The sequence below is a fragment of the Nothobranchius furzeri genome, chromosome 14 (genome assembly GCF_043380555.1).
Source record: "Nothobranchius furzeri strain GRZ-AD chromosome 14, NfurGRZ-RIMD1, whole genome shotgun sequence".
In the NCBI taxonomy this organism is placed as follows: Eukaryota; Metazoa; Chordata; class Actinopteri; order Cyprinodontiformes; family Nothobranchiidae; genus Nothobranchius; species Nothobranchius furzeri.
Window position 1 is genome coordinate 14,703,809 of NC_091754.1, and position 23,221 is coordinate 14,727,029.

General features: G+C 39.8%; 1 protein-coding gene across 5 annotated transcripts in view; it reads right to left on the minus strand.

Moving 5' to 3' along the window:
• Positions 1-1,538: 1,538 nt before the first annotated feature.
• The window catches only part of epb41l5 (erythrocyte membrane protein band 4.1 like 5), a 38,009-nt gene continuing 16,326 nt past the window's right edge, over positions 1,539-23,221 (minus strand). For 2 of the 5 annotated variants that reach the window (XM_054747063.2, XM_054747062.2), the window contains exons 5-26: positions 23,074-23,152; positions 22,915-22,959; positions 22,550-22,602; positions 17,762-17,882; positions 17,517-17,604; positions 17,285-17,373; positions 17,125-17,194; positions 16,289-16,458; positions 15,927-16,033; positions 14,649-14,667; positions 14,239-14,281; positions 14,032-14,150; positions 9,782-9,921; positions 9,610-9,707; positions 9,133-9,267; positions 8,860-8,921; positions 8,312-8,434; positions 3,764-3,830; positions 3,547-3,627; positions 2,112-2,174; positions 1,897-2,039; positions 1,539-1,757 (exon numbers count right to left, since the gene is read on the minus strand). In XM_054747063.2, coding sequence (XP_054603038.1) covers positions 1,688-1,757; positions 1,897-2,039; positions 2,112-2,174; positions 3,547-3,627; positions 3,764-3,830; positions 8,312-8,434; positions 8,860-8,921; positions 9,133-9,267; positions 9,610-9,707; positions 9,782-9,921; positions 14,032-14,150; positions 14,239-14,281; positions 14,649-14,667; positions 15,927-16,033; positions 16,289-16,458; positions 17,125-17,194; positions 17,285-17,373; positions 17,517-17,604; positions 17,762-17,882; positions 22,550-22,602; positions 22,915-22,959; positions 23,074-23,152 — 1,985 coding nt within the window. In that variant the 3' untranslated portion in view covers positions 1,539-1,687. The remainder of the gene's footprint in view (positions 1,758-1,896; positions 2,040-2,111; positions 2,175-3,546; positions 3,628-3,763; positions 3,831-8,311; positions 8,435-8,859; positions 8,922-9,132; positions 9,268-9,609; positions 9,708-9,781; positions 9,922-14,031; positions 14,151-14,238; positions 14,282-14,648; positions 14,668-15,926; positions 16,034-16,288; positions 16,459-17,124; positions 17,195-17,284; positions 17,374-17,516; positions 17,605-17,761; positions 17,883-22,549; positions 22,603-22,914; positions 22,960-23,073; positions 23,153-23,221) is intronic. The other 3 variants (XM_070544421.1, XM_015966752.3, XM_015966751.3) reach the window with 3 other exon arrangements.

Here is a 23,221-nt window from a genome sequence, read left to right on the forward strand (position 1 = left end):
AGTGACGCGCCACCATCAGCGTCAGCCTGAAGAAGCCGGCAGCTGTCGGCGAAACTGTAGCTACAAACAGGTAAACAAAACTGTTTCTGTGTTTAAAAAGAACGCAAGCATGGGACTATTTTCGTGTTCAGCCTGCATGAAAAACTCAAGAGTGACAGATTAGAATCAGAAATAATCATTAAATAGTTTTTCAGTGTTCCACAACTTAAAACTATTCATAACAATTTTATTAGTCTTGTTTTGCATCAATTCTGTGAATTTGTGGCAAAACCTTGGACCAGAAAACTCCTGAAACATTTTTTTGTTCTTCTCAGTTTAAATGTGAACGTCACTCAGGTTCATGTTTGTCGTAGTAAAAGTTTAAAAGGACTTCAGTGGGGCAGGAGCTTCTTTTATACATAAAACATACATCCAACCCGCTTTTCCACGCAGGGTTGCGGCAGGCTGGTGCCTAGCTCCAGCTCCTTGGGCAAACAGGCGGAGTACACCCTGGACAGATTGCCAGTGTACATGAAACGACGAGAGTAATTTGACATTTTACATGACATCACAATTTTGAACATTAAAGGGATATTAAAGTTTAAAAAAGTACAAGAATAGACTGTTTCCTAGTGTAGCAGACTTTACTCATTCATGATCATTTAAACCAGAAAACACTTTATAGAAAACAGCATCTGAAACGGCTGCCACCGTTTTTCTACTGCGTTTGCATTTAGAGACCATCACCAGGAGACCATCAGTAGTACGCTTCCAACATCTCCTCAAAAACACAGAAGACTATAGCCGGTCTGCAGCTCATCTACGGCCGTAACGGAACACGTTGGGACAAACACTCGAGTATAAATACAGATATCTGCTACGGCAAGACGACAGGAAAACCGCCGTCTGTTGTTTGTGGGAATAAAATCATCAGACTTAGACTACATAAAAAAACGCATTCATGACTTCATCTGTACAAAATCTACTTTCATCTACTTCACAGGGTTTCCTCCAGTGCTGATGAACACATCTGAACTTGTTACTGAGATGTTGGAATACATTCATTTACAAAAGGCAGGTAAGAAAAAGTGGTCCCAGCTTTTACCAAATTTAAAACAAATGCTTGAAACTGAGGATTAAAAAGCAGCAAAAATTAATTTTGAATAAAAAGGTAAAATTTACAGGATAAAAGTTTATGTTTCTTCTCACCGCTGCAGTGGGAGTTTAAATTCAAATACAAAGATAAGAGCACTCCAGGATTGGTATTAAATCTGTAAAGAGTCCAGTGTAGGAAAAATAACCCAGTGTAATTTTATAATCCAGTGGTTGAAACAAACTTCTAAAACTATTAAAAAAAAAAAAAATGGTTAAGATTCTGCTGGTTTTTATTTTAAGTTTGTGTCTCTTCTCGAAAAATCTTCAGTCCTTCATTCAGTGTTTGAGAAGCTCTACGTGCGAATCTACTTCCAGAGATCCAGTGGTACTAAAAATAAATCTGATATAATTCAGCTTTACGTGAGAACTTATGTCATGAGCTCTGCCTAATCCCAACAGGTGATGCTGATGATGGAGGAGAGCTCTGATGGACTTGGATGAATTTAGTAGGTGAACAGAATCAAAGCAACGTTTGGTTCTGTGGTGGGTCCGAGCCTCGCGTTGCTGCCTCCTCCAAGTCTGAATATTGCCACGACAGCGGCATTTCGCTTCATCAGAGCTCCGTGGTCAGGAGGCCTCTGGGTTTGGTTCCATCCTCGGAGTTCGGTGGCTGAACCGCAACGCTGCAGGAGACAGGAGAGCAAATCTCTTATTCTTTACACTGTTTATCAGGAATACGTTCTTTTGTTGTTTTCACATAAGTTTGTCACAAGCGAAGGGACCTTTATGGAAACGTTAAAAATTTGAAGTTAGAACGGTTACCTGGTGGGGATGGCATTCCGGGTCTGTGCGAGGTGGGGAGGGGTCGGGGGGAGAGATGCTCCTCCATCAGCAGGGAGGAGAAGAGGGGAGATTTTAGACTGGGGCTCTACGTCGATCAGGCCGTTAGCGAGGATCCCCGGAGGCTGCAAGGAGCAAATCGTGTCAGATCTTTTATACAAGAAACTTGATAACAGATGAAAGGGAAGTGAGCTCACAGCGGATGCAGGAATGATCCAGCGAGGTGTGATGACAGGCTTAGGCTGCTGCACTGACAGGACCTTCAACACAAAATAACAAACACGCATATGTGTGATCATGTGATGGGAAATCGGGTCCGATCACGTGATTTTCAGGAAATCGGAATAGTGGGAAAAATCGGATTTAACCATATAAAACAACAAACATAACTTAAGGTAGTCCAGGAGTTCACACACCTCAACGTGTAGCAGCTAGCTAACAGAGCATCGTCTCCTCAAGACAGAGAAGATGTCTGTAATTTGGATGCATTTTTAAATGAACAGCAAAGGGCGTGTAATAAACATGTGTAATGTGTAGCCTGGTCTGCCAGGCTCGTCCGGTTTAATTCTGCACAGAGAGAGAGTCTGGTAACTCACAGGCAGAGAGGCCCCTGAGGGGCGGGACTAGGCAGTTCAAAAACAACCAATCAGAAATGCCGACTGTACCGCGCGACGCTGTAGTTTTTTAGCTGTAGAAAAAAAAAGGCACCTGGCAACGGGGTAAACATCTTTTATTCTTTTAGAAGAAATGCTTTTAGAGCTTCTACTTGTTGTGGTTTTAAAGACATTCAAGTCATTTAGAACAGAGGAAAGAGCCGCAGCGAACTCCGCTTCAGTCGCCATGTTTATGACAAACTCTGCGTTAAGGTTTGCGACGTACGATACTCAGCGCTGATTGGCTCAGTTAGAATTTGCATGGGGTGGGGTTATTTGAACAGGAGAGTTCCCAGACCCTTTCTCTTTAGTAAATGAAACAGAGAAGGAGTCTGGCAGGCCAGGCTATGTAATGTGTGCTGGGCATTTAGTGAGGTAGAATGGTAGTGCTGCATTCAACTCTGATGAGCCTCTGAATATTTACCACACTGGATGAGCATCTGTGGTTGCACAAGTCTGGTTCTGCAGGCTCCTTGAGTCGCGGTATGATCCGCTTTCTCTTTCTACTTTTACAGACGCAGCAGCTCCACAGGAGTTTGGTAAAAAAAAAAATGTTACTCTGCTGCCGACCATCATGTGCTGTACAATCGCTGTCGCTGAAGCTGCACACTGACTAAACCATTTTAAATTAGCTAAAAGGCTACTTTTACATTTATTCTCAATTTTAACACGTTTCTTATTCATTTAAATGGTAATAAATTATTTTTACATATATTAATATTAACACGTTTCTTATTAATGTACTTCCCGAACGAGGGATGTATTATAGCAGATAAGCTAAAGAAATAACAAATACAGAAAGAAAGAAACACATTAATGAATTAAAAACAACTCTAGTGCGTTCTCTTTTTTCTTAATGAGTTTGTAAAGTATCGGATCGGGACTCAGTATCGACAGATTGTTAAAATCAAAAGACTCAGAATCGGATCGGGAGCAAACAAACGTGACTGGAACTTCCCTTTAATAAACCTTCACTTACAGGAGGAGTCGGATCGGTGAAGTCGATCAGGTTTTCAGACGGAGGAGAAGAGCTCTGCAGGTCAAACTCCTCGGCTTTACCCTGCAGCAACAAAAGCAATAAACACCAGGCCATAGGAAGGTAAACACTAAGGGTTGGGACGAGACTTTTAAACGATTTCCATGTTGTTCCAGTTACCATCGGTAACAGAAAGAGAGAAACGTGCTTTACGTGTTACCTTTGGAGCCGAACCTTCACAGGCAGCAGGAATCCTGGAAACAGAATCCTCGGCTATCCTCTCAGCACTACAAAAGAAGGAATGAGACCACAAACAAGTAAACACGCATTGCAGTAATATTATATTTTAACACCCAAATTGCTAATATTCATAATTTCATAAAGAAACACCTTCTCATATAACATAAAAATTATTAGAAACATCCTTCATAAAGGCGTGTTAGTCGACAGATTTGAGTTTTATTGTTTAAATTGGTCAATAGAAAGAGATTTGTTGATTTAGGACCTTTTACTCTCTCCAGAAGGAAGGAGACAAACAGCCTGATAATGACAACATAAAACGCACCAATGAACCCAGAAGCATGCAGCGTTTGCGAATTGTTCGCTCAAGCGTGAATGAATGTGTCTATTGGTGTCACTCTCCACAGGCAGTATCCAGGCAGAAATGTAACTAAACACACACACACACACACACACACACACACACACACACACACACACACACACACACACACACACACACACACACACACACACACACACACACAATTCTCAAACACAGTGACAGATGTCAGCAAAGACTAGAAACAAACACTAGTGAGTCTCCTGTGGATCACGGTATGCTATGGTAGTAATAAGTTATACTTATACTCGATAAAAATGAGTATTAGATATTTTATCATCTGGGATGAAGACATTTCTATTAAGGACGTCATTTAAACTCCAAAAATGTGATTACTCTCCATTTTATATTAAAACCCCATAAACTGTCAAAACATAAATGGGGGCTCATCCGGGATTTGACCTCTTGCACTCAAAGCAAGAATCGTACACCTAGAAGACTCATGACAAAGAGAACCCTAACAAGAGGAACTGGACCCCCATGTTTCAAAATGCATGTTGTAGACTTTTATTGTGAAGGATCGAAGGAAGTTCTCAGAGTTCTGCTATGGATGCTGTTATCCAAAAAATGGCACCATGCATTTAATGGAACAACATTTTTTTGGGATAATCAGTAAGAACACCATCATAACCTTTCAGTCACAATAATAATGACAAAAATATTTTTCCTTAGAAATAGAATTTCTACTTTTTCCTTAAAATTTCTTCATGGTGGCACTAATAAAGTCAATCAATCAATCAAGTTTATTTATAGAGCACTTTCCACAACCCTGGGAGGAGATCAAAGTGCTTAACATAAGACTGAAAAATAAAAACCATAAAAAATAAAATAATTTTAAGATAACATGAAATATATATATACATACATACACTAGGGATGAGCGAGTACACCACTATCTTTATCTGTATCTGTTCAACCAACTAAATTATCTGTATCCGTATCTGTACTCGGAATGGGCGTGGCATAACCCGGAAGTGGGCGTGATTTAACCGGAAGTGGGTGTGGTTTACATCAATATATTATTTTAAGTCTGAAATTGATATGGATTGATCAGAAGTTGCTATGTGTATAGTTTATTTGAAAACTATTTACAGAGCAACCTCAGAATTTAGATTAAATATTTTTGATCACAATAGTAAAGGAATTATTACAGAACAAGTTTTTCAATAAAACCAGAACATTAATATTTAAGTGCATGGATTAATACATCTGAACTCATGCAGTAGGAACTAGGAAATATGAAATGCTAGAACCAGACACAACTTTATATATATATATTTTTTTTAATTTGATTAAACTGATTTTTTTCTTAACGTTCTTGGCATTTTGCCCCACACACAAAGTTAAACAAAACAATATGGATTGAGGTGTGTGTGTCTGAGAGCTAGAGAGGGTGAGCGGGAGAGAGAGGGAGTTAAAAAAAAAAACCCGACCGGAGCGGAGGTGACTGATGCAGCACGTCAGCTCTGTCTTATCAAATGCACCATGTCAGTTACGAAAAAGGTAACTTTAAATATTCGACCGAAAAAGAGGCGAGCTGAAGAAAACCTAGGGAAAACTGAAGAAACGTGAGCAACAGTGAAGCAAGCACAAGATCTGTTACTGTGTGCGTGCGTGGATGAGCCGGACGGACTGCGCTCCCGGCCGGCTAGAGTGTTTTGTGTGTAGGGAGGGGCGGGCGCTCTATGTGACTGGCCAATCACAGAGCGTGAAGACAGTCAGTTACCCAATGAGGATTTTCCTTCAACACGATTACAGATATTTACGAGTTTTACTCGTGTCATGCTCGTACTCGTCAAAAATGCTTTATCCGTACCGGATACTCATCTGAAACGAGTATCCGGCTCACCCCTAATATATACAAATATACACACACACACACACACATATATATATATATATATATATATACACACACACACACACACATACATATATATATATATATACATGTATATGTATATGTATATATATATATATATACATATACATGTATATGTATATATATATGTATATATATATATATATATATATATATATATATATATATATATATATACATGTATATGTATATATATATATATATACATATACATATACATGTATATATATATATATATATATATATATATATATATATATATATATATATATACACGCATATGTATATATACATATATATATATACATACATATATATATACACACTTACATACAGTGGGGCAAAAAAGTGTTTAGTCAGCCACCAATTGTGCAAGTTCTCCCACTTGAAATGATGACAGAGGTCAGTAATTTACAACATAGGTACACTTCAACTGTGAGAGACAGAATGTGAAAAAAATCCTTGAATTCACATGGCAGGATTTTTAAAGAATTTATTTCTAAATAAGGGTGGAAAATAAGTATTTGGTCACTTCAAACTTCAAACAAGGAAAATCTCTGGCTCTCACAGACCTGTAACGTCTTCTTTAAGAAGCTTTTCTGTCCTCCACTCATTACCTGTATTAATGGCACGTTTGAACTCATTATCTGTATAAAAGACACCTGTCCACAGCCTCAAACAGTCAGACTCCAAACTCCACTATGGCCAAGACCAAAGAGCTTTCGAAGGACACCAGGAAAACAATTGTAGACCTGCACCAGACTGGGAAGAGTGAATATACAATAGGCAAGCAGCTTGGTGTGAAAAAATCAACTGTGGGAGCAATTATCAGAAAATGGAAGACATACAAGACCAATGATAATCTCCCTCGATCTGGGGCTCCACGCAAGATCTCATCCCGTGGGGTCAAAATGATCATGAGAACGGTGAGCAATAATCCCAGAACCACACGGGGGACCTGGTGAATGACCTGCAGAGAGCTGGGACCACAGTAACAAAGGTCACCATCAGTAACACACTACAACGGCAGGGAATCAAATCCTGCAGTGCCAGACGTGTTCCGCTGCTGAAGCCAGTGCATGTCCAGGCCCGTCTGAAGTTTGCCAGAGAGCACATGGATGATACAGCAGAGGATTGGGAGAATGTCATGTGGTCAGATGAAACCAAAGTAGAACTTTTTGGTATGAACTCAATTCGTCGTGTTTGGAGGAAGAAGAATACTGAGTTGCATCCCAAGAACACCATACCTACTGTGAAGCATGGGGGTGGGAACATCATGCTTTGGGGCTGTTTTTCTGCTAAGGGGACAGGACAACTGATCCGTGTTAAGGACAGAATGAATGGGGCCATGTATCGTGAGATTCTGAGCCAAAACCTCCTTCCATCAGTGAGAGCTTTGAAGAAGAAACATGGCTGGGTCTTCCAACATGACAATGATCCCAAACACACCGCCCGGGCAACAAAGGAGTGGCTCCGTAAGAAGCAGTTGAAAGTCCTGGAGTGGCCTAGCCAGTCTCCAGACCTCAACCCCATAGAAAATCTGTGGAGGGAGTTGAAAGTCCGTGTTGCTCGGCGACAGCCCCAAAACATCACTGCTCTTGAGAAGATCTGCATGGAGGAATGGGCAAAAATACCAGCTACTGTGTGTGCAAACCTGGTAAAGACCTATAGTAATCATTTGACCTCTGTTATTCCTAACAAAGGTTATGTTACAAAGTATTGAGCTGAATTTTTGTTATTGACCAAATACTTATTTTCCACCCTGATTTACAAATAAATACTTTAAAAATCCTGCCATGTGAATTCATGGATTTTTTTTCACATTCTGTCTCTCACAGTTGAAGTGTACCTATGATGAAAATTACTGACCTCTGTCATCATTTTAAGTGGGAGAACTTGCACAACCGGTGGCTGACTAAATACTTTTTTGCCCCACTGTACATATAAACATACATACATAGATATATATAAAAAAATTATGTGATCTTAAATTCTCTCTCTCACACACACACACACACACACACACACACACACACACACACACACACACACACACACACACACACACACACACACACACACACACACACACAGAAAAGCCCTATTAGTAAAAAAAATTACTCAAGTACCACATTCAAGTTCTTTTCATCATTGTCAAGACCTTACAACACAGGAAATATCTAATAATCAGATTATGTTTAATAAACAAAAGGGTTTAGAAGTTCTCTTGTGAGTTTACGCGGCCCAGAGACGTTTAAACAGACCTGACTGCTGCCGACGAGCTGAGTGAGGCTGGGTTCACCAGCTCCCAGGAATCCTGGACATCGGGTCGGCTGCTAACAGAAAGAGACGAGTTACTTCCTGTTCGGCCAGCAGGAACCTTCAACCTGACCAACACACGGAGAGTGGAACGTGTGTGTGTGTGTGTGACAGACTTATCTAAAAACAAAATGTGAGATGAAATGAACATTACCCTACTGAATCCTAATTTTTTTTAAACATGTTTACTGATCCTCCATTTACTCTAAAAGGTAAATATATATTCCTAAACCTCTCGGCTGTGTACAGGTTTAGCAGGTACATATGTGGGGTTTGTTATGAGGACCGACTGAAAGTGACGTAATATTGTCATGAATATTTAAGAGTTTAATCTGCTCTAACAACAGGGAGTGTGAGATTGGCTTAGAATGACTCAGAGCATGACTCTGTCGGATAAAGGAGGTGTGTGTGCGTTTGGTTTCATACAAAACAACAAATAAAAACAAGTTTCTCTGTCTTTCCACTGCCAAAACGTGTATTTCCACACTCTTACCTGGTGGGAACCTCCTGCAAGTTGCAGTTCTTATCTGTAACGACAGGCTCCTCTAAATGACCCTGAGAGAAAAAGTACAAAAATCAAGGGGAAAGGGAACTCAGAAACCATCTAGATGCACGGAATATGGTATCCGTCAAATAATAATTGATCACAGTTCACCTGTAACTGACAAAGACTTGTGTTTTTAAAAGAGTTCTAAGTTAAAGCCAACAGAGTATGAATATACCGGCCGGTACCCTTTCCCTCAAATCTGTGGTTTCTGTTCCCCACCTTCAAGGCAGCAGCTTCTGCTTGGGCCTTCAGGATGTTGCTCTTGATATCCTCCGGGGGGCGCAGTGGAGTCACGACGGGGCTGCTGCCTGAACTGTTCAAACTGCATTTCTCTGTGAGCTTCACCACATCATCCTGTCAACAGTGGAGTCAGAAGTTAAATCCTCACAGCCGACACGGAAAAGGCACCGACTGATGGTTTTAGGGGAAATGGGCACTCGCATGGACGTAATTTTGGGGGGGGGGGGGGGGGGGGGGGGGATATGTCCCCCCACTTTTTCCAAAGTCAAGTTTTGACCCCTGCACTTTTTACCATCCAAAAGCAATATTACTTTATATTAAATTGACACTGGTTGAGCTCTAGGACCAAGTAGAAACGTTTGTGTTGAAGCCTGTTTCCCATTAGAACATACTGTAAAGATCTCCCCCCCGTGTCCCCCCACATCTAAAGTGAAAATTACGTCCATGGGCACTCGCCTGGTTGTTCATGGCTACATTGACGTTGATGTTGTTTCTCGGAGTAGCGGGAAGGAGGCTGCCCTCCAACTCCAGCTGCTTCAGACGAGCTGCTGCTTCTGAAATCACACGGGATGGAACACTTTTAGTTTATTTAAAAAGACATTATCAGGGTTTGCTCATGAAGACTCACCCGCGAGACTGAGAGGATCCTCTGCAGCAGCGTAGGCAGTGCTCAGGCCGATCTCCTCTGCAGCCGTCGCCGGAGGAACCACAGCAGCCGCAAGCACGTCGTCGATGCACGTCTCCATCAGATCGGCCACAGCAGGCAAGCTGGAAGTACAAGAGCAGGAAGCACAAACAGGAAAACACTTCAAACTTACCCAAAGATGAAAGATTTTCAAGACATAAATAAAAATTAAATCTAAATGTTGCTGCTTACCTCTTTCCCCATAACAAACTCAGCAGCGATGGTAAAAGCTAGCCCCTTTTTGCTAACATGCATCTCCCAGCATCCCACAAACAAAATCAGAACAATTCTAATAAAAACAAATACATTTAAGCTGTTCTTAAGTCACACAGTGAAGTAAAAACAACACGGTGATATTAAAGGTGCCTGAAGCTAAATATTTCATGTGCAAACTTTGTTGAAAGCTCCTCCAGAAGCCTGGAATAAAGTTTGGTGCATTATTCTGTATCCTGTCTGAAGAAAGCCAGGGTTAAAGGTTAACATGAATAAAAAAACATTTACAGGAACAAAAATTAAAAACAAACCAAAAAAAATAAACCACAAGAGAACTCTAAAGAAACAAAGTTTCATTAATTTTCTTTATTCTCAGATATAATTTAAGGCAGAAAGCTACACATAAGAGTTAAATCACCTAAATAAGTGAATTATCTTTAATTCTTCACATAAAACTGAAGAAGCTTCGACAGATGAAACAAACAACACTAAAACCTGACTGTGATTTATTGCTATATGACAGAAGTTGGACGAGATGCTTCAATTTCTGATGTTTGGGCCAGAAAACGGCAGCTGAAGATAAAACGTCCGACTTTCAGCATTTCTGAAATAACTCCAAGAATCAACGCTGACCGGATTTGGAATGTCGGGAATGTAGTTCTGCTCTGCTGCTCACTTTTGTTCGTGTTTGTTTACTGAAGACAAACAGCCCTCTTATCCAGCTCCCTTCAAAACAGAAGCTTGAAATGTAGAAAAAATAAATCATTTATAAAAATTAAAAATGGTCTAGAATTTAGAGGCAGTATTAAATAAGGTGGCGCTCATCAGTTACAAATGTTAAACCACTGTAAAAATAAATAAAAAAGTCCGTCTTCATGCAGAAACGGTTCAGAAACCACAGCATTGTGCAAAAGTCTCGAGCCATCCTTCATTTCATCGTTTTTTACTTCCAACGAGTCACTTGAGATCCTTCAGCTTTGGTTTTGATTATTCATTTAAAAGAATTTCATTTTCAGCCTTCAGATTTAAAAAGGCTCCTAAACTTAAAGAACCAGAGTAGTGTTGATAAATGATATTGGCAAAAAAAATAAATAAAAATTGTTTGAACTAGATTTTCAGGATCACAGAGTCAGAAAAACAATAACTTCTGTAAATTACAAGTTTGAAGAATAAAAAAATAATAATTTTAGCACCAACAAGAGAGATTAGGTTAAATAATAATAGGAATAATCAACTGTACTTTAAGCTGTACTGGTCAGGTACTGGACAACGAGCCAGCAGATCTGTAACCTTCAGTGTTGTTTTCTCAAGCTCTGAGAGTAAAATGAAATTCCTGAGCCTTCTACTGATACCATCTGAGCCCAGCCAGCCAGTTTCACCAGGAGGTTGGGAGGAAAGGTCGGAGAACAAAAAGCTGGACAGGAAAAATAAAGTTTGGAAAAGGAGGGAAAAAAAAAGGACTTCAGCACTTCTTTTGTTTAATGGACAAGAAATGAACCAAGATGTTGTGAAGAGGGAAGGAAAAGTGATGGTGGGCTTTAAAAGAAAATGTCTCAGGGCAAAGTTGGTTTCATCAGTGGCATCGTGTCAAAGTTCTCCAAAACTCTATAGGATCACATTAATAAAGTCGTCATTACAGGGAGTCTGAGTGTTGTTGGTAAAGCCGGATGAGCCCGGCTCCTCGGTGTGAGCTCTGATGAGACAGGGTCAGGGTGGATGGGTGGATGGGTGGAGGAAGGTGGAGACCTGAAGGACAACATGGTGGAATAAATGGTGAAGAGCAAATGAGACAAAAAATTAATAAATAAATGAAAAAAAAGAGTGAATTTTGGGGTAAATCAAAAGCAAAAAGGAAGGAGGAGGAATGAATTAAATGGGAATTTAAAAGAAAAGAAGTTTATTCAGCAAAATGTGCAGATTTTTTATAATTATTTGGCTTAAATCATGCTTTCCATGTTCACTTTTGACTATTTAAGTTAGTTCAATTTGACACAGGCAGTTGGGTTTTTCTACCATAAAATAAAATGAGCATCAGCTCCTCTTCACGGTTCCATAGGCACGTTTGAAGACCCGCAGTGTAAAGGGTCTTCTCTATATGTGCACCGAAACGCTGGACCTCCGCAGGTTAGACAGGCGCCTTCAATCGCCGCTTTCAAATCTCGTCTGAAAACACACTATTTTTCCTTAGGTTACATCTCAAACACGGTTCTAGTATTACGCACACAGGTTTACCTCCCCTCCATCTTGGCTGCTTCATTTTACATTAGTAGATTCTATGCTTCTAATTGCCTGTTTGGTTTTTATTTCTGTACTATGTGATTATTTAAGTTTGTTTGTTTTAAATGTGCATCGCTTTGGTCAGTTATAATGATGTGTTAGAAGCGCTCAACAAATAAAATGGATGGCAAAGCAGCCAACTCTCAAACTGGAGCTAGAGTTGGTCCAGGAAAAGTAATATCCTACAGTTTTAGAGTTACTGTTGCAAAAAAATTATACTAAAGTCAGAAGCTTCCTGGTGATTCACCTTAATTTTAAAAACAGTGTTTCATATTTTATGAGGAAATGGAAGAAAATGAACAAATGAGGGAAACAGTCGCAGGACCTGAGCGCGGAGACGTCAGCATTGTACAAAAACATCACAATTACTTTTATGAATTAAAGAATTTGTGCAGAATTAGTAACGTTTCATTCCAATTGTGAAGACAATGCTTTCATACATGTTTAAAATAACAAGAGTAAACATTTAACCAAACCTTTAGTTGAAAATTTTGACTGGAATCTGTCTGAATCAGACATGTTACGTTAAATGGGTTCAATATTAGAGGGATTAATACTGTTACAATAAACCAGCCGCTCCATGCAAGAGGATGAGCAACAGAGGCAAGAGCTAAGATTTAAAATGAGAGAAAAATAATAAATAAATAAAAAGCAGAGATAAGCCAATATTTTTAATGACTAGTATTTACTTTTTTTTTTATTTAGTTGTAATTTTAAGGAAATAAAAACATTTGGGGAATTCTTTTGGCAGAAATCTTTATGAATAAATCTTTAAATTAAAATCTTGTGCTAAATAATAGAAGGATGTCTCGTTTAAAGATATGACATGCAAAAGCAGAGGTCCTGAAAGAAAAACATGATTTAGGATTTTTTTTTTTTACTTAAAAGGTTTAGAAGGGCTTAGAGCGGAGCAGGTGGACAGAAAGCAAAGAGGACATTAGAGGACTGAACATGAAGACGCCCACAATCTAGAAGAACCCAAAGTCCTGAAACAGAAAAGATAAGAAGCAGAAATCGTATCACGTCACTGATTCATGCCAACGAAAACAAAACTTCCACACAGCATCCCAAATCACGGCACCGCTTCCACCACCGATTGGGTTGGCATTTCATGCTGATCCGAAGTGGACACGCGTGTCCGCCCAGAGGGAAATCACAAAGCCCGCTACAGCACAGCGACTGATTGGTCAAAGCCAGAGCGGCGTCGAGGAGCTTACCTACCCAGCTATCAAGAGCCTCAGTACATGTTAATACTGGAATAAACAAGGGAACAAGGTGAATTTATTACACACAGAAACAGCTTATGCATGAAAACATCTTTAACATGTGAAGAGAAATGTACAAAACAAAAACCCGAAAGTGCAAAAAGAATTAAGGATGACCAGAAAAATGAAATCTACAGTCTCTCTGGCCTTCCTTCTGCCGTCCTTTCTCCAGCTACAAGACAGGGCGAGTGGATAAGCCACGCTAAGCCAATCACGTGGATTAGAGCATGAAAAAACACACCTAACCACCCACCCACTTCTCTCAGCACCCAGCAGGCACCAGTCAGCCTGGAACAACTGTTTCTAATCTGGTTTTGTTTTCCCCTCATAGTTATTGAGCTACAAGCCTCCGCTCACATTTAGAAAAAAACAGGAGTTAAAAACTCAATTTATTCATGTTCTCATAGAACCAAAAAGAAAAGATTTAAAAGTACAAACCCTCTTTTCTCTCCTCCAGGACTTCGGGGTAGAGCCTCTATTTTGATTGGTCCACAGGAGGAAGCTGCCACTGGGCCGACCACAGGAACACCAGACCAGACGCCTTTATTGGGATTAACCTGAGGGAAGAGAAACAAAAGAGAAATTATTTAGAGAATTTGTTTAACGTTTCGCTACCCTGACAGAATCAAGCCGGCTGCTCCTCACCTTGTCTTTACTCGAGCCGACTCCATTGCCTGAAGAGAAAAGTCTGAAGAAAGAAAAACGCACATTTTCAGTTTCATCTGAAACATTTGTATTCATGTATTCATTCTAAAGCTTTTAATTTGAAATCTACTGTAAGCTAATGTGAAGAGCCTTGTTTACAGATTGATGCTCTGGCCATACACACACACACTTCTGTAATAAAAAAAAGCGTCTGTGCTGGGATTAAAGCCACGCCTTGTGACTCACAGGTTAATTTAACAGAATTTACCCAAAATTTGCCACATTTGTATTCTGTGAACTAACAAATCCACTTTGCACACGTTACTCAGCAGCAGCTAACGGGTGGGGACGGATTAAACCAGCAACACAGACAACAGAACAGCCAATTATTTAAGAAATGGTGTACTTACTCCTGAGGGTTGAATTGCCCTGTAAAACACACACACACACACACACACACACACACACACACACACACACACACACACACACACACACACACACAAAACACTGTGTGAGTTTTCTGTAATCTGAGGCACGCATAGCTACTTACAAAATGTAATTATCCCGGCAAAAGCATTAATGACTCTCTTTCTTTAAGAGATGAACTGCTGACCTAATCTCAGATAACCTGCTGCACTCTGCAGGAACGTTTCTGCGGACAATCATCTCAGTTTTGCATATTTAAAGTGATGTGTCACATTCCTTTTTCATAGATAGATTCGAGCAAGCTAACCTTTGACCTTAAAGTGGGTGAAAAAAGACAAAAGCTTCTTTTAAGTTCCTGGTTTGTTTTGGTCAAACATTCGCAGAATCGCAGCTCTTTGTGTCATCGTTATTCTAATAAACTTCATTCGTCTGAGTTTGTCTTCTCACAGGGTTAATAAACGCACTAGTTTAGCTTATATAATTAGACAAACTTAACCTAAGGTGAAAGCTAAAGCTGGAATAAATAAAGCTGTGGCATTTTAGCTTTAAGCCCCGCCCACTCGACACAAAAACCTAGATGAAAAACATAAATGAATCACAGAAAATGCTTTGTAGTCGGATTATAAAACTACAACATGGTGGCGCTCATTACAGGGTATCTGCAGGTTTAAGGGAGCCAAATTTAAGACTTTTTAAGACCTTTCTTAAGGCCACTTTGACCAAATTTAAGCCATTTAAAAAATTTTAATTTAAGCTATAATTTCCAGCTATTGCCTGGAACCGGTGCTAACCACGTCGCGAACGTGGGATTAGCCATCCAGTTACCATTAAACTTGCACTTCCCCATGGCGCAATCTCCCACTAGCTTAACCAGCTAATGTGCTCATCTAAAAATAGCCCCCATTCACAACCAACTAAATGTGTACGGTTCCGCTTACGCAACATCATACACAAAAAATGCTGAACACTAACTAGAAATTCATGAAAATTTTATAGTAATAAAAGAATCTTGTTTATCGGGTCTTTGGTAATTTAAGACCTTTGGAAACTGTATTTAATGGTTATTTGTCATTTTTAAGGATTTTTAAGTCCTTAAATATGGAAAATGAAATTTAAGACGTTTTAAGGACCCGCGGATACCCTGCATTAACATTAAAAGAGGTGGAGATTTATCATCCATCTTTATACTTTTGATGGTTCTGATTATATCAGACTTTCTCCTCTGAGATGAAGAGTGTGACTAAGATGTGTATCATCACCCCGGTTCTGTAAGGTTCTTCTCGAGTAGCGTCGACTGGGTCTCCTCTCAAATGAGGCCGAGCGCCTCGCTTTACTGGCCTTGGTCGTCTGATACTCCGTCTTTCCACTGATCACAAAAACAAAACACAAGTTATTTTATCAAAAATCAGCAGCTACTTCCAGATTGATGACCTCCGCGGAACTTTGGACCCGTCCGCGCTTCTATTGACAACAAAACCCAGCAACCCCTGTGTTGAATCAACGTTACCGCTCGTGCTTATCCAGCTGGATATTGTTTAAACACACAGAGTGGCACAAGCTGGCTACTGAGGAACTATGTGTAGTATCTGACATGCTGCATTATCAAAGTCATTTGAGGTACCTGTATCTGAAGCGTGACCCCATGCGTATGAATCCAGACCGTGCAGAGTTCTTCTGAACCGGTCCTCTCAACCTAAAGAAGGTGTGGTGTTCTACTGCACACTTCCAGAGATGCTTGCAGGCTTTGGGGTGGTCCATCCTGAAGACGAAGGTGTGCTCCTGCTCTTTGCCCTGGGGAAGATGGATGTGGGTATAGAGCAGCATTTTATTCCCAAAGCACGACCATAAACTGAAAGGAATAACTTACGTATGCAAAACTCGTTTCCTCTTAGAGAGGAATTATTAGTAAAGAATGAAGAACAGATGCTGCTTCACTAACTAGCTTAGTACTCGTAGCCTGGTTAGAAGCCTGCCAAGCAGCACAGCTAGTTGCACAATTTGTGTTGGAGCCAATCCGGCGTCAGAGTCATCTGGTGGCTTGTTAAACGTTTGTAATTCAGAAAAACAACAAACAATTTGCGGGGAGATAAAATTGTATTTTCAGTTAAACTGTTACTTTTTATAACCTGGATAGCCTTCAAACATGTGTTTAAAAAAACTGCTAAAACTGCTTTGAAAAAAAATTTTTTTTAAATGAACACACACTGAAAGGATTACTGTTGAACAAAGCAGACGAGGTGGAGTTTGTTGAGTTTTATTGATGTCATTTTTGATCCATTAAGTAATAAATGTTCCACAAATTCAAAATGAAATGGGGAAAGAATTAACCATTTCTTACTGAAACAGCCAGTGAATGGTGTTCGTTTATTCTGGGAGACTCGACTTATCGTCATCCAAAGTAAATAACACAAGGGTAACCATTTGTTGCATGTTTGCTGAGTGTGAGCTGGTGCTCACCTGATCGTCATCTTCCACCACCACAAGGGTCAGTTTGCTCTTCTTGAAATCCAGACGGGTTATCTTGGGCCTTCGGAATAAATGAGAAACATTTTAAGTCATTTAGAGACATTAAAATTATTTATTTGAATGTGTTTATTATATTGTAGCCAAAACACACCAGAAAAATAGCCCGATCTTTGTTTGGCCTTCAAACACCAGAACTCCAGTGGGCGTCAAACCCAGACTGTACTCATTACCATCTCTGGCCTGAAATATACACAAAACAAGAATATGGATATTCCACTAAACTACTCGGATAAATCTACTTGACGACTCTTAAAATAGATACAAATGAGTCATTCTTCAAATCTCTAATTCTGAATAATGCAAATAAGAAGGGTGTTGTTTACCTTCACCATGTGCATGTCTACTCCGTACATTTCTAGCCACTTGGCTTTATTCAGGTAGTTAATCTCAGCTTGTGCGGGCATCTGGCCTCTGAGAAAAAAATAATAATTAAAAAAAAAAACAGGTAAAACACAAAAAAGAATTCAACCAACTGGAGGCATAAAAACGTAATGATACAACCATTAGACAAGAATATTAAGACTATAGAATAAAGTTTAAGGTTTTACTAATTGAGTGAAATGTTAACCTGCAATCCTTCCACGCATTATAAATGGCGAGCTCCATCTCCTCCGTCTGCTCTGGGATGAAACGAAATTCTGACACCAGGTCTAGGTTATGTTCTAGTGGGTCACAGTCACCTAGTTCAGCTGGAATAAAGCAAGAATAGAGTCAGCGTTTTAAAACCTTACATTTTATTTCATACGTAAGTTTAATTTGACATATTCTGGGTTTGTAGGACTTGTTTTAGTAAATAATGACCAATAACTAATGCATAAAATAAAATGTAAATAATAATATTCTAAATAAAAAATGTTGTAAAACAACTATAATTAAAGTTGTTTCTCTGAGTAATAATAACAGGACAAAGTTAAAAGAAGAAATTATTACAGGTCCACCCAAGTGGACAGCAGGATTTAGGAGGTTAATAATTCAAACACAAAAACTAAAATAATCAGTAACTATCATTTTAGTCAGTTTATTTTCAGCCAGTAGAAAATTGAAGAAAAGTTAATCAAATCCCTAAGCAACAAGAGTGAAATAGCTATTAAAAGATTTCACTTAAAATCTTGGCATTTGCATTTAAAATTCAACATGGCGGACTAAAGAGTCAGATTAAAACATGTCTTTGAAAGCTTATGGCCCCGAATGTAACTCTGGAGGGAAAAAATGGGAGAATGGAGGCAGAAAACAGAGAGGGTGTTGGATTAGGGGGCCTCTGAAGAGGACTGAACACTAATGAGCTGGCACTTACCCCTCATTGTGTGTGTGCATGTGTGTGTGTGTGTGTGTGTGTGTGTGTGTGTGTGTGTGTGTGTGTGTGTGTGTGTGTGTGTGTGTGTGTGTGTGTCCAAGAGTCTGTGCACGCAATCTCATTCCACAAATGTCTCCAGTGACTCAGACTCTTACAAGTGCTTCTGAAATGACTAAAATGACTCCAGCAGCTACCTTTTAGAAGAAAATTAACCATGTTGCACATTCTGGCTCTTTACGGGCTCCACTTTTACTCCATGTTTTGATCTAAAGTCCCTTTTTGCAGCAAAGTCAGTTTTACTGTAATTTTCTACCATGATCTTGTCTCAAAGTTTGATCTTGCAGGAAGAGTTTTTGTGCCTCAGGGACCACAGAGGCAATGATAACAGACTCTGGTCATAAAGAGCGATGTTCAAAAGAGTTAGTCAGTTCTCTCTGGTTCAAGAGAAGCAAGCAGAAACAAACTATCTGTACGTGGTAATTGTTATTTAGACCTTTCTTTGAATATTTTAATTATGGATGTCAGATATTATCGGCCTATATTAGCACCAAAATGTAATACTGGAAATGATCAGTATCGGTTTTCACTTTGTTAATGTCACAATATTTATTTGGTGATTCTGGGGAGTGTATTTTGTTAAGAAAGATTGACCTGGCTGTATTATCAGTACTAGTACATAAGCAAAAGTTGACTTGTGGTTTAGTGCAGGGGAAGTATCTATGGGGTGTGTCCTGCTTTGCCTATTCATGGTGTTGAGGTCATCTTGGGGAATTACCTAGCTGGGGGAAATGTTTGGGCTGGTGTTCCTAACGGGCACTTTGTTGGGGCTCCTGTTTTCCAAGAAGTTCCATGAAGAGGAGCTGAGAAACTCTCAGGATCAGTTCAGACTTCTCTGGGTGCGGAAAACCTAGAACTACATCCTTAGGTACTTCTTTTTGGCCTCTGTAAAAGTGGGATGTGGCTAGTTGTCATACGTGCCAGCTGACAGGTAAACCTAATCAAACAACACGTTCTCACAGCCAAAGCATCAAAAAATGGCGCTGGGTGACCAAGCGACTGCTTTGGGAGGTGATGCGCTGTGCCAGAGCGTCATTTTTCGACTGCCGTGGTAAAACGGAGGTTTCACCAAATTCTGACCTTTACCCTCTTGCTATTTAACCTTCTCCTCACCCCCATCCTTAACCCTCTTGCGCTTTCAAAACATCCTTTTCCAACACGGTTAACGGGAAGTTCAGAATGAGCAACAGGGTTAAGGTTAGGATGGGGTACGGGGAAGGTGAAAACACAAGAGGTTAGAGGTTAAATGCCGGTGAAATGTGCGTTTTACCTCAGGCATCGGAAACCAATGCTCTGGCACAGCGCGTTGCCTCCTGACTCGTTGGGAGTCCCAACGCATTGGAAACAAACGCTTGGTCACCCAGCGTCATTTTTCGATGCTTCGGGTGAGAAAATGTGTTGAATCAAAACATTCCACCTGTTCTTTTATCTCCCATTCCTGTCGTTGAACAAACTTTTCACCATCTTTGACCAGCTCAGTGGCCTTGTGGTAGAATGTCCGCCCTGAGACTGGGAGATCAGGGTTCAATTCCTGGTCGGATCATCTCAAAGACTTAGAAAAGAATGGGACCCAATGCCTCCCTGCTTGACACTCATCATTAAGGGGTTGGATTGGGGGGGTTAAACCACCAAATGGTTCTCGAGTCCGGCTGTGTCTGCAGCTCACCGCTCCCCCAGGGGATGGGTCAAATGCGGAGAACAAATTTCGCACACACATCAGTGTGTGACAACTAATGGGACTTTATCTTATTGTTGATTGTGTTGGTCCTTTTCCATGGTTGAAGTCTAGATGTACCGATCTGCTCACTGTGATGTGTCTATTGTATCTTCCTCCAATGATCGGACAGTCACAGGTGGACCATCCTATTTGTGTGGTAAATAAGTCACAGGTTCAGGGAAATTACCCTCAGAAGGAGCTGGGTGACTCAGGGAAAAGTGAGGGTATCAGAGTCTCTTCCAGGCCAGAGGAATCCTCAAAATGTCAAAAATATGACAGACTGGAGGTTTTGTCTTTGAGATTTTATTGATTATTCACACAGCTAGTCTAACATACATTGGGGCATTTAGCATAGATATTGCAGCAGTGACTGACTCGTCTTGGTTCGTGAGTGGGCGGAGGTAGCCGGAGGCACAGCAGTGCACCACATATTATTGTATCAGCTAGCATCACAGGGTACCGCATAGTCAATAGTGATGGCTGATTCAAACTCAAATGCACACCTAACCTGAAAAGGGCACTATACTAATGGTTTTAGGTTGAATATTTAAAATTTAAATAAGATAAACTAAAATGCCAAAACAATGACTACACAATCTACAGCAGTATTAGACACTGGGTGTTTCTCAATGTCAAGGAACTTCGCCTTGATGCCTTGGTCCTGCCCCGGTTGCCTAGGAGATATGTCATCAGGAACCGCCAAGGCGTGTTCCAATGTTCATGCTCTACCAAGGCCTCTGTTCTTCATTTGTTAGCCGTTTAGCTAGCTGACCAAGGATGCACGGGAGGTGCCTTGCAGTCTGGCCTTAGTCAAAAATTTCCCAGAATACTGTGCAGTAGTTTTAAAAGGATGGCAAATCAGGAGCCAGCAGCTACTTTGAGGGCAAATTTCCTGTTTAAATGTAAGTCAACTAACTGTAGCTACCGGGCTGATATCTAAAATATTGTTTTTAGATCCAAAGCAGTTATCTATGGTTGGTTAGTTGCTTAGTATTAACTCGCTTACATATTTAATTTAATCAATATATACAAACAATAAAAAGTAAAAGCTTGTTATACATTTATATTGAAACTTACACGTATAAAATACGGCTTTACCCTACGTACCATGTGTGAAATAAGTTTGTTCCATTAGACCATTTTCTTTGACCAAGGAAGGACAGTGACCTTGCAAGCAAGGCCCCTGGCCTAGCAAGACATCGCCTTGCTAGGCGCCTCGACATTGAGAAACACCCAGTCATACAGTTCATTGGCTAAAAAGTTAATTTGGGGTTGATCTTCTCTTTAAGTGACCTAAAATTATTTTCTTTATTTGATATGAGATGGGAACTTTGCATAATTGGTATGAGTGTTTTGATATTTTTTGGTTGGCCTGTATTTGTTTTTATTGTTATGGTATCTGTTATGGTTATTTTTAGTGCTCAGCACTTTGGTCAATCTTTGTGTTGTTGTAAAGTGTTTTATAAATAAATTGCTTGCTTGTGTATATCGATATCAAAAATTAAGAGTTGGACTACATCAGTGAATCGGCTATCGGTAAAAAAAAGCTGATATTGGACATCTCAACTTTTAATAGAGAAAAATAATCTATTCCAAATATTCAAATAATTATTGACAAAAAAGACTAAGATTCAAATAAACGTACTTTTCCAAGTTCCAACCTTGAAAATCTTAAAAACTAGTGATGAAAACTTGGTCCAAAAGTAAAGGACAGAATTACTCTAAGAAACATTTGTAGGTGTTTATTTGGTTAAAAAAAAATTCCTTTTATCTTAAAGAGCAAGTCACCCCCAAATCAACTTTTTTTGCTGATAAACTATATAAATGTGTGTCTAATTGGGCTGCAGACACGTGTAGTCAATGATTTAGCGCTTTAGTGCATCTTAGTTAAAATTTAAATATTCTGCCCAAAACTGTCAGTGTTGCGCTGTTGTCAGGTAAAAACTCTGCTCTGCATTTGAATTTAAATCTGCCACCGCTATTGGCTAAGAGGTTTGCTATGATGTAAACTGGTACATTATGATGTCACAATGCCGTTGTGAGCCTGTGTGTGTGTGTATTTGTTAGCGGCTCCGCCCTCTTGTTCTGCTAGGCAACAGCATTTGTTGCATTTTTTAAACATGAAGAGGGAGTGAAGTAAGTTTCTTGTAGGGGTGACTTGCTCTTTAATGAATAACATTACTGATTAATAATTTCTCAACCCACAATAAAAATTACTTTCAATCAAACACATAAATCCAAGTTAAAATAAAAAAAAATGCTGCAGAACACGAGGGAAGTGTGATTACCTTGTAACGAGAAGGCGGCCAACTGCACTGCCGTGTCAAAGGGACACTCAAGCCTAGAAATAAAAGGGACAGTCAGAGCCTAGAAAAGTAACACACACACAAAAATCCTCCATCATTACTTACAATAAATAAAAGCACAACACAAACAAATTCTGTCCTTGTTGCTTTTACCTGATTTACCCAGCATTTAGGTGACTGCTCCCTGCCCTGTGATAACTTATCGGCTTACCCTTGACTCACCTCTAAACAGTCAGACTAGATACCCACTAAGAATGTGCTGAACAAACATGACTGGTAGCCTGAGAAACACGAGCCATCATGATAACTGTTAGATGAGATACTTTTAGAGCAGAAACGTCACCTACTTCCCACTGAGGACGTCTTGCTTTAGTTGCAACACAAACAGGTATCTAAAAGAAAAAGAAAGTGATGTTAAACATAAAGATTATTTATTTTTTTAGTATTTATGTGATTAGAAGAGTTTACAATGAAAGGTGCCAGCTACTGTAGATGTTAGTGTTCACCTGGTGAGTTCCTCGTGCAGATTGTTCGGTTCAGAAGAGTAAAACTTGACTCTCATGTGAAGGCAGTATGGTGGGCCAACTAGAAACAGACCATAATGTCAACTAAAAAGCTCTGCATTGTTATTAGTAAAGTCTTTCTAAAAGTACT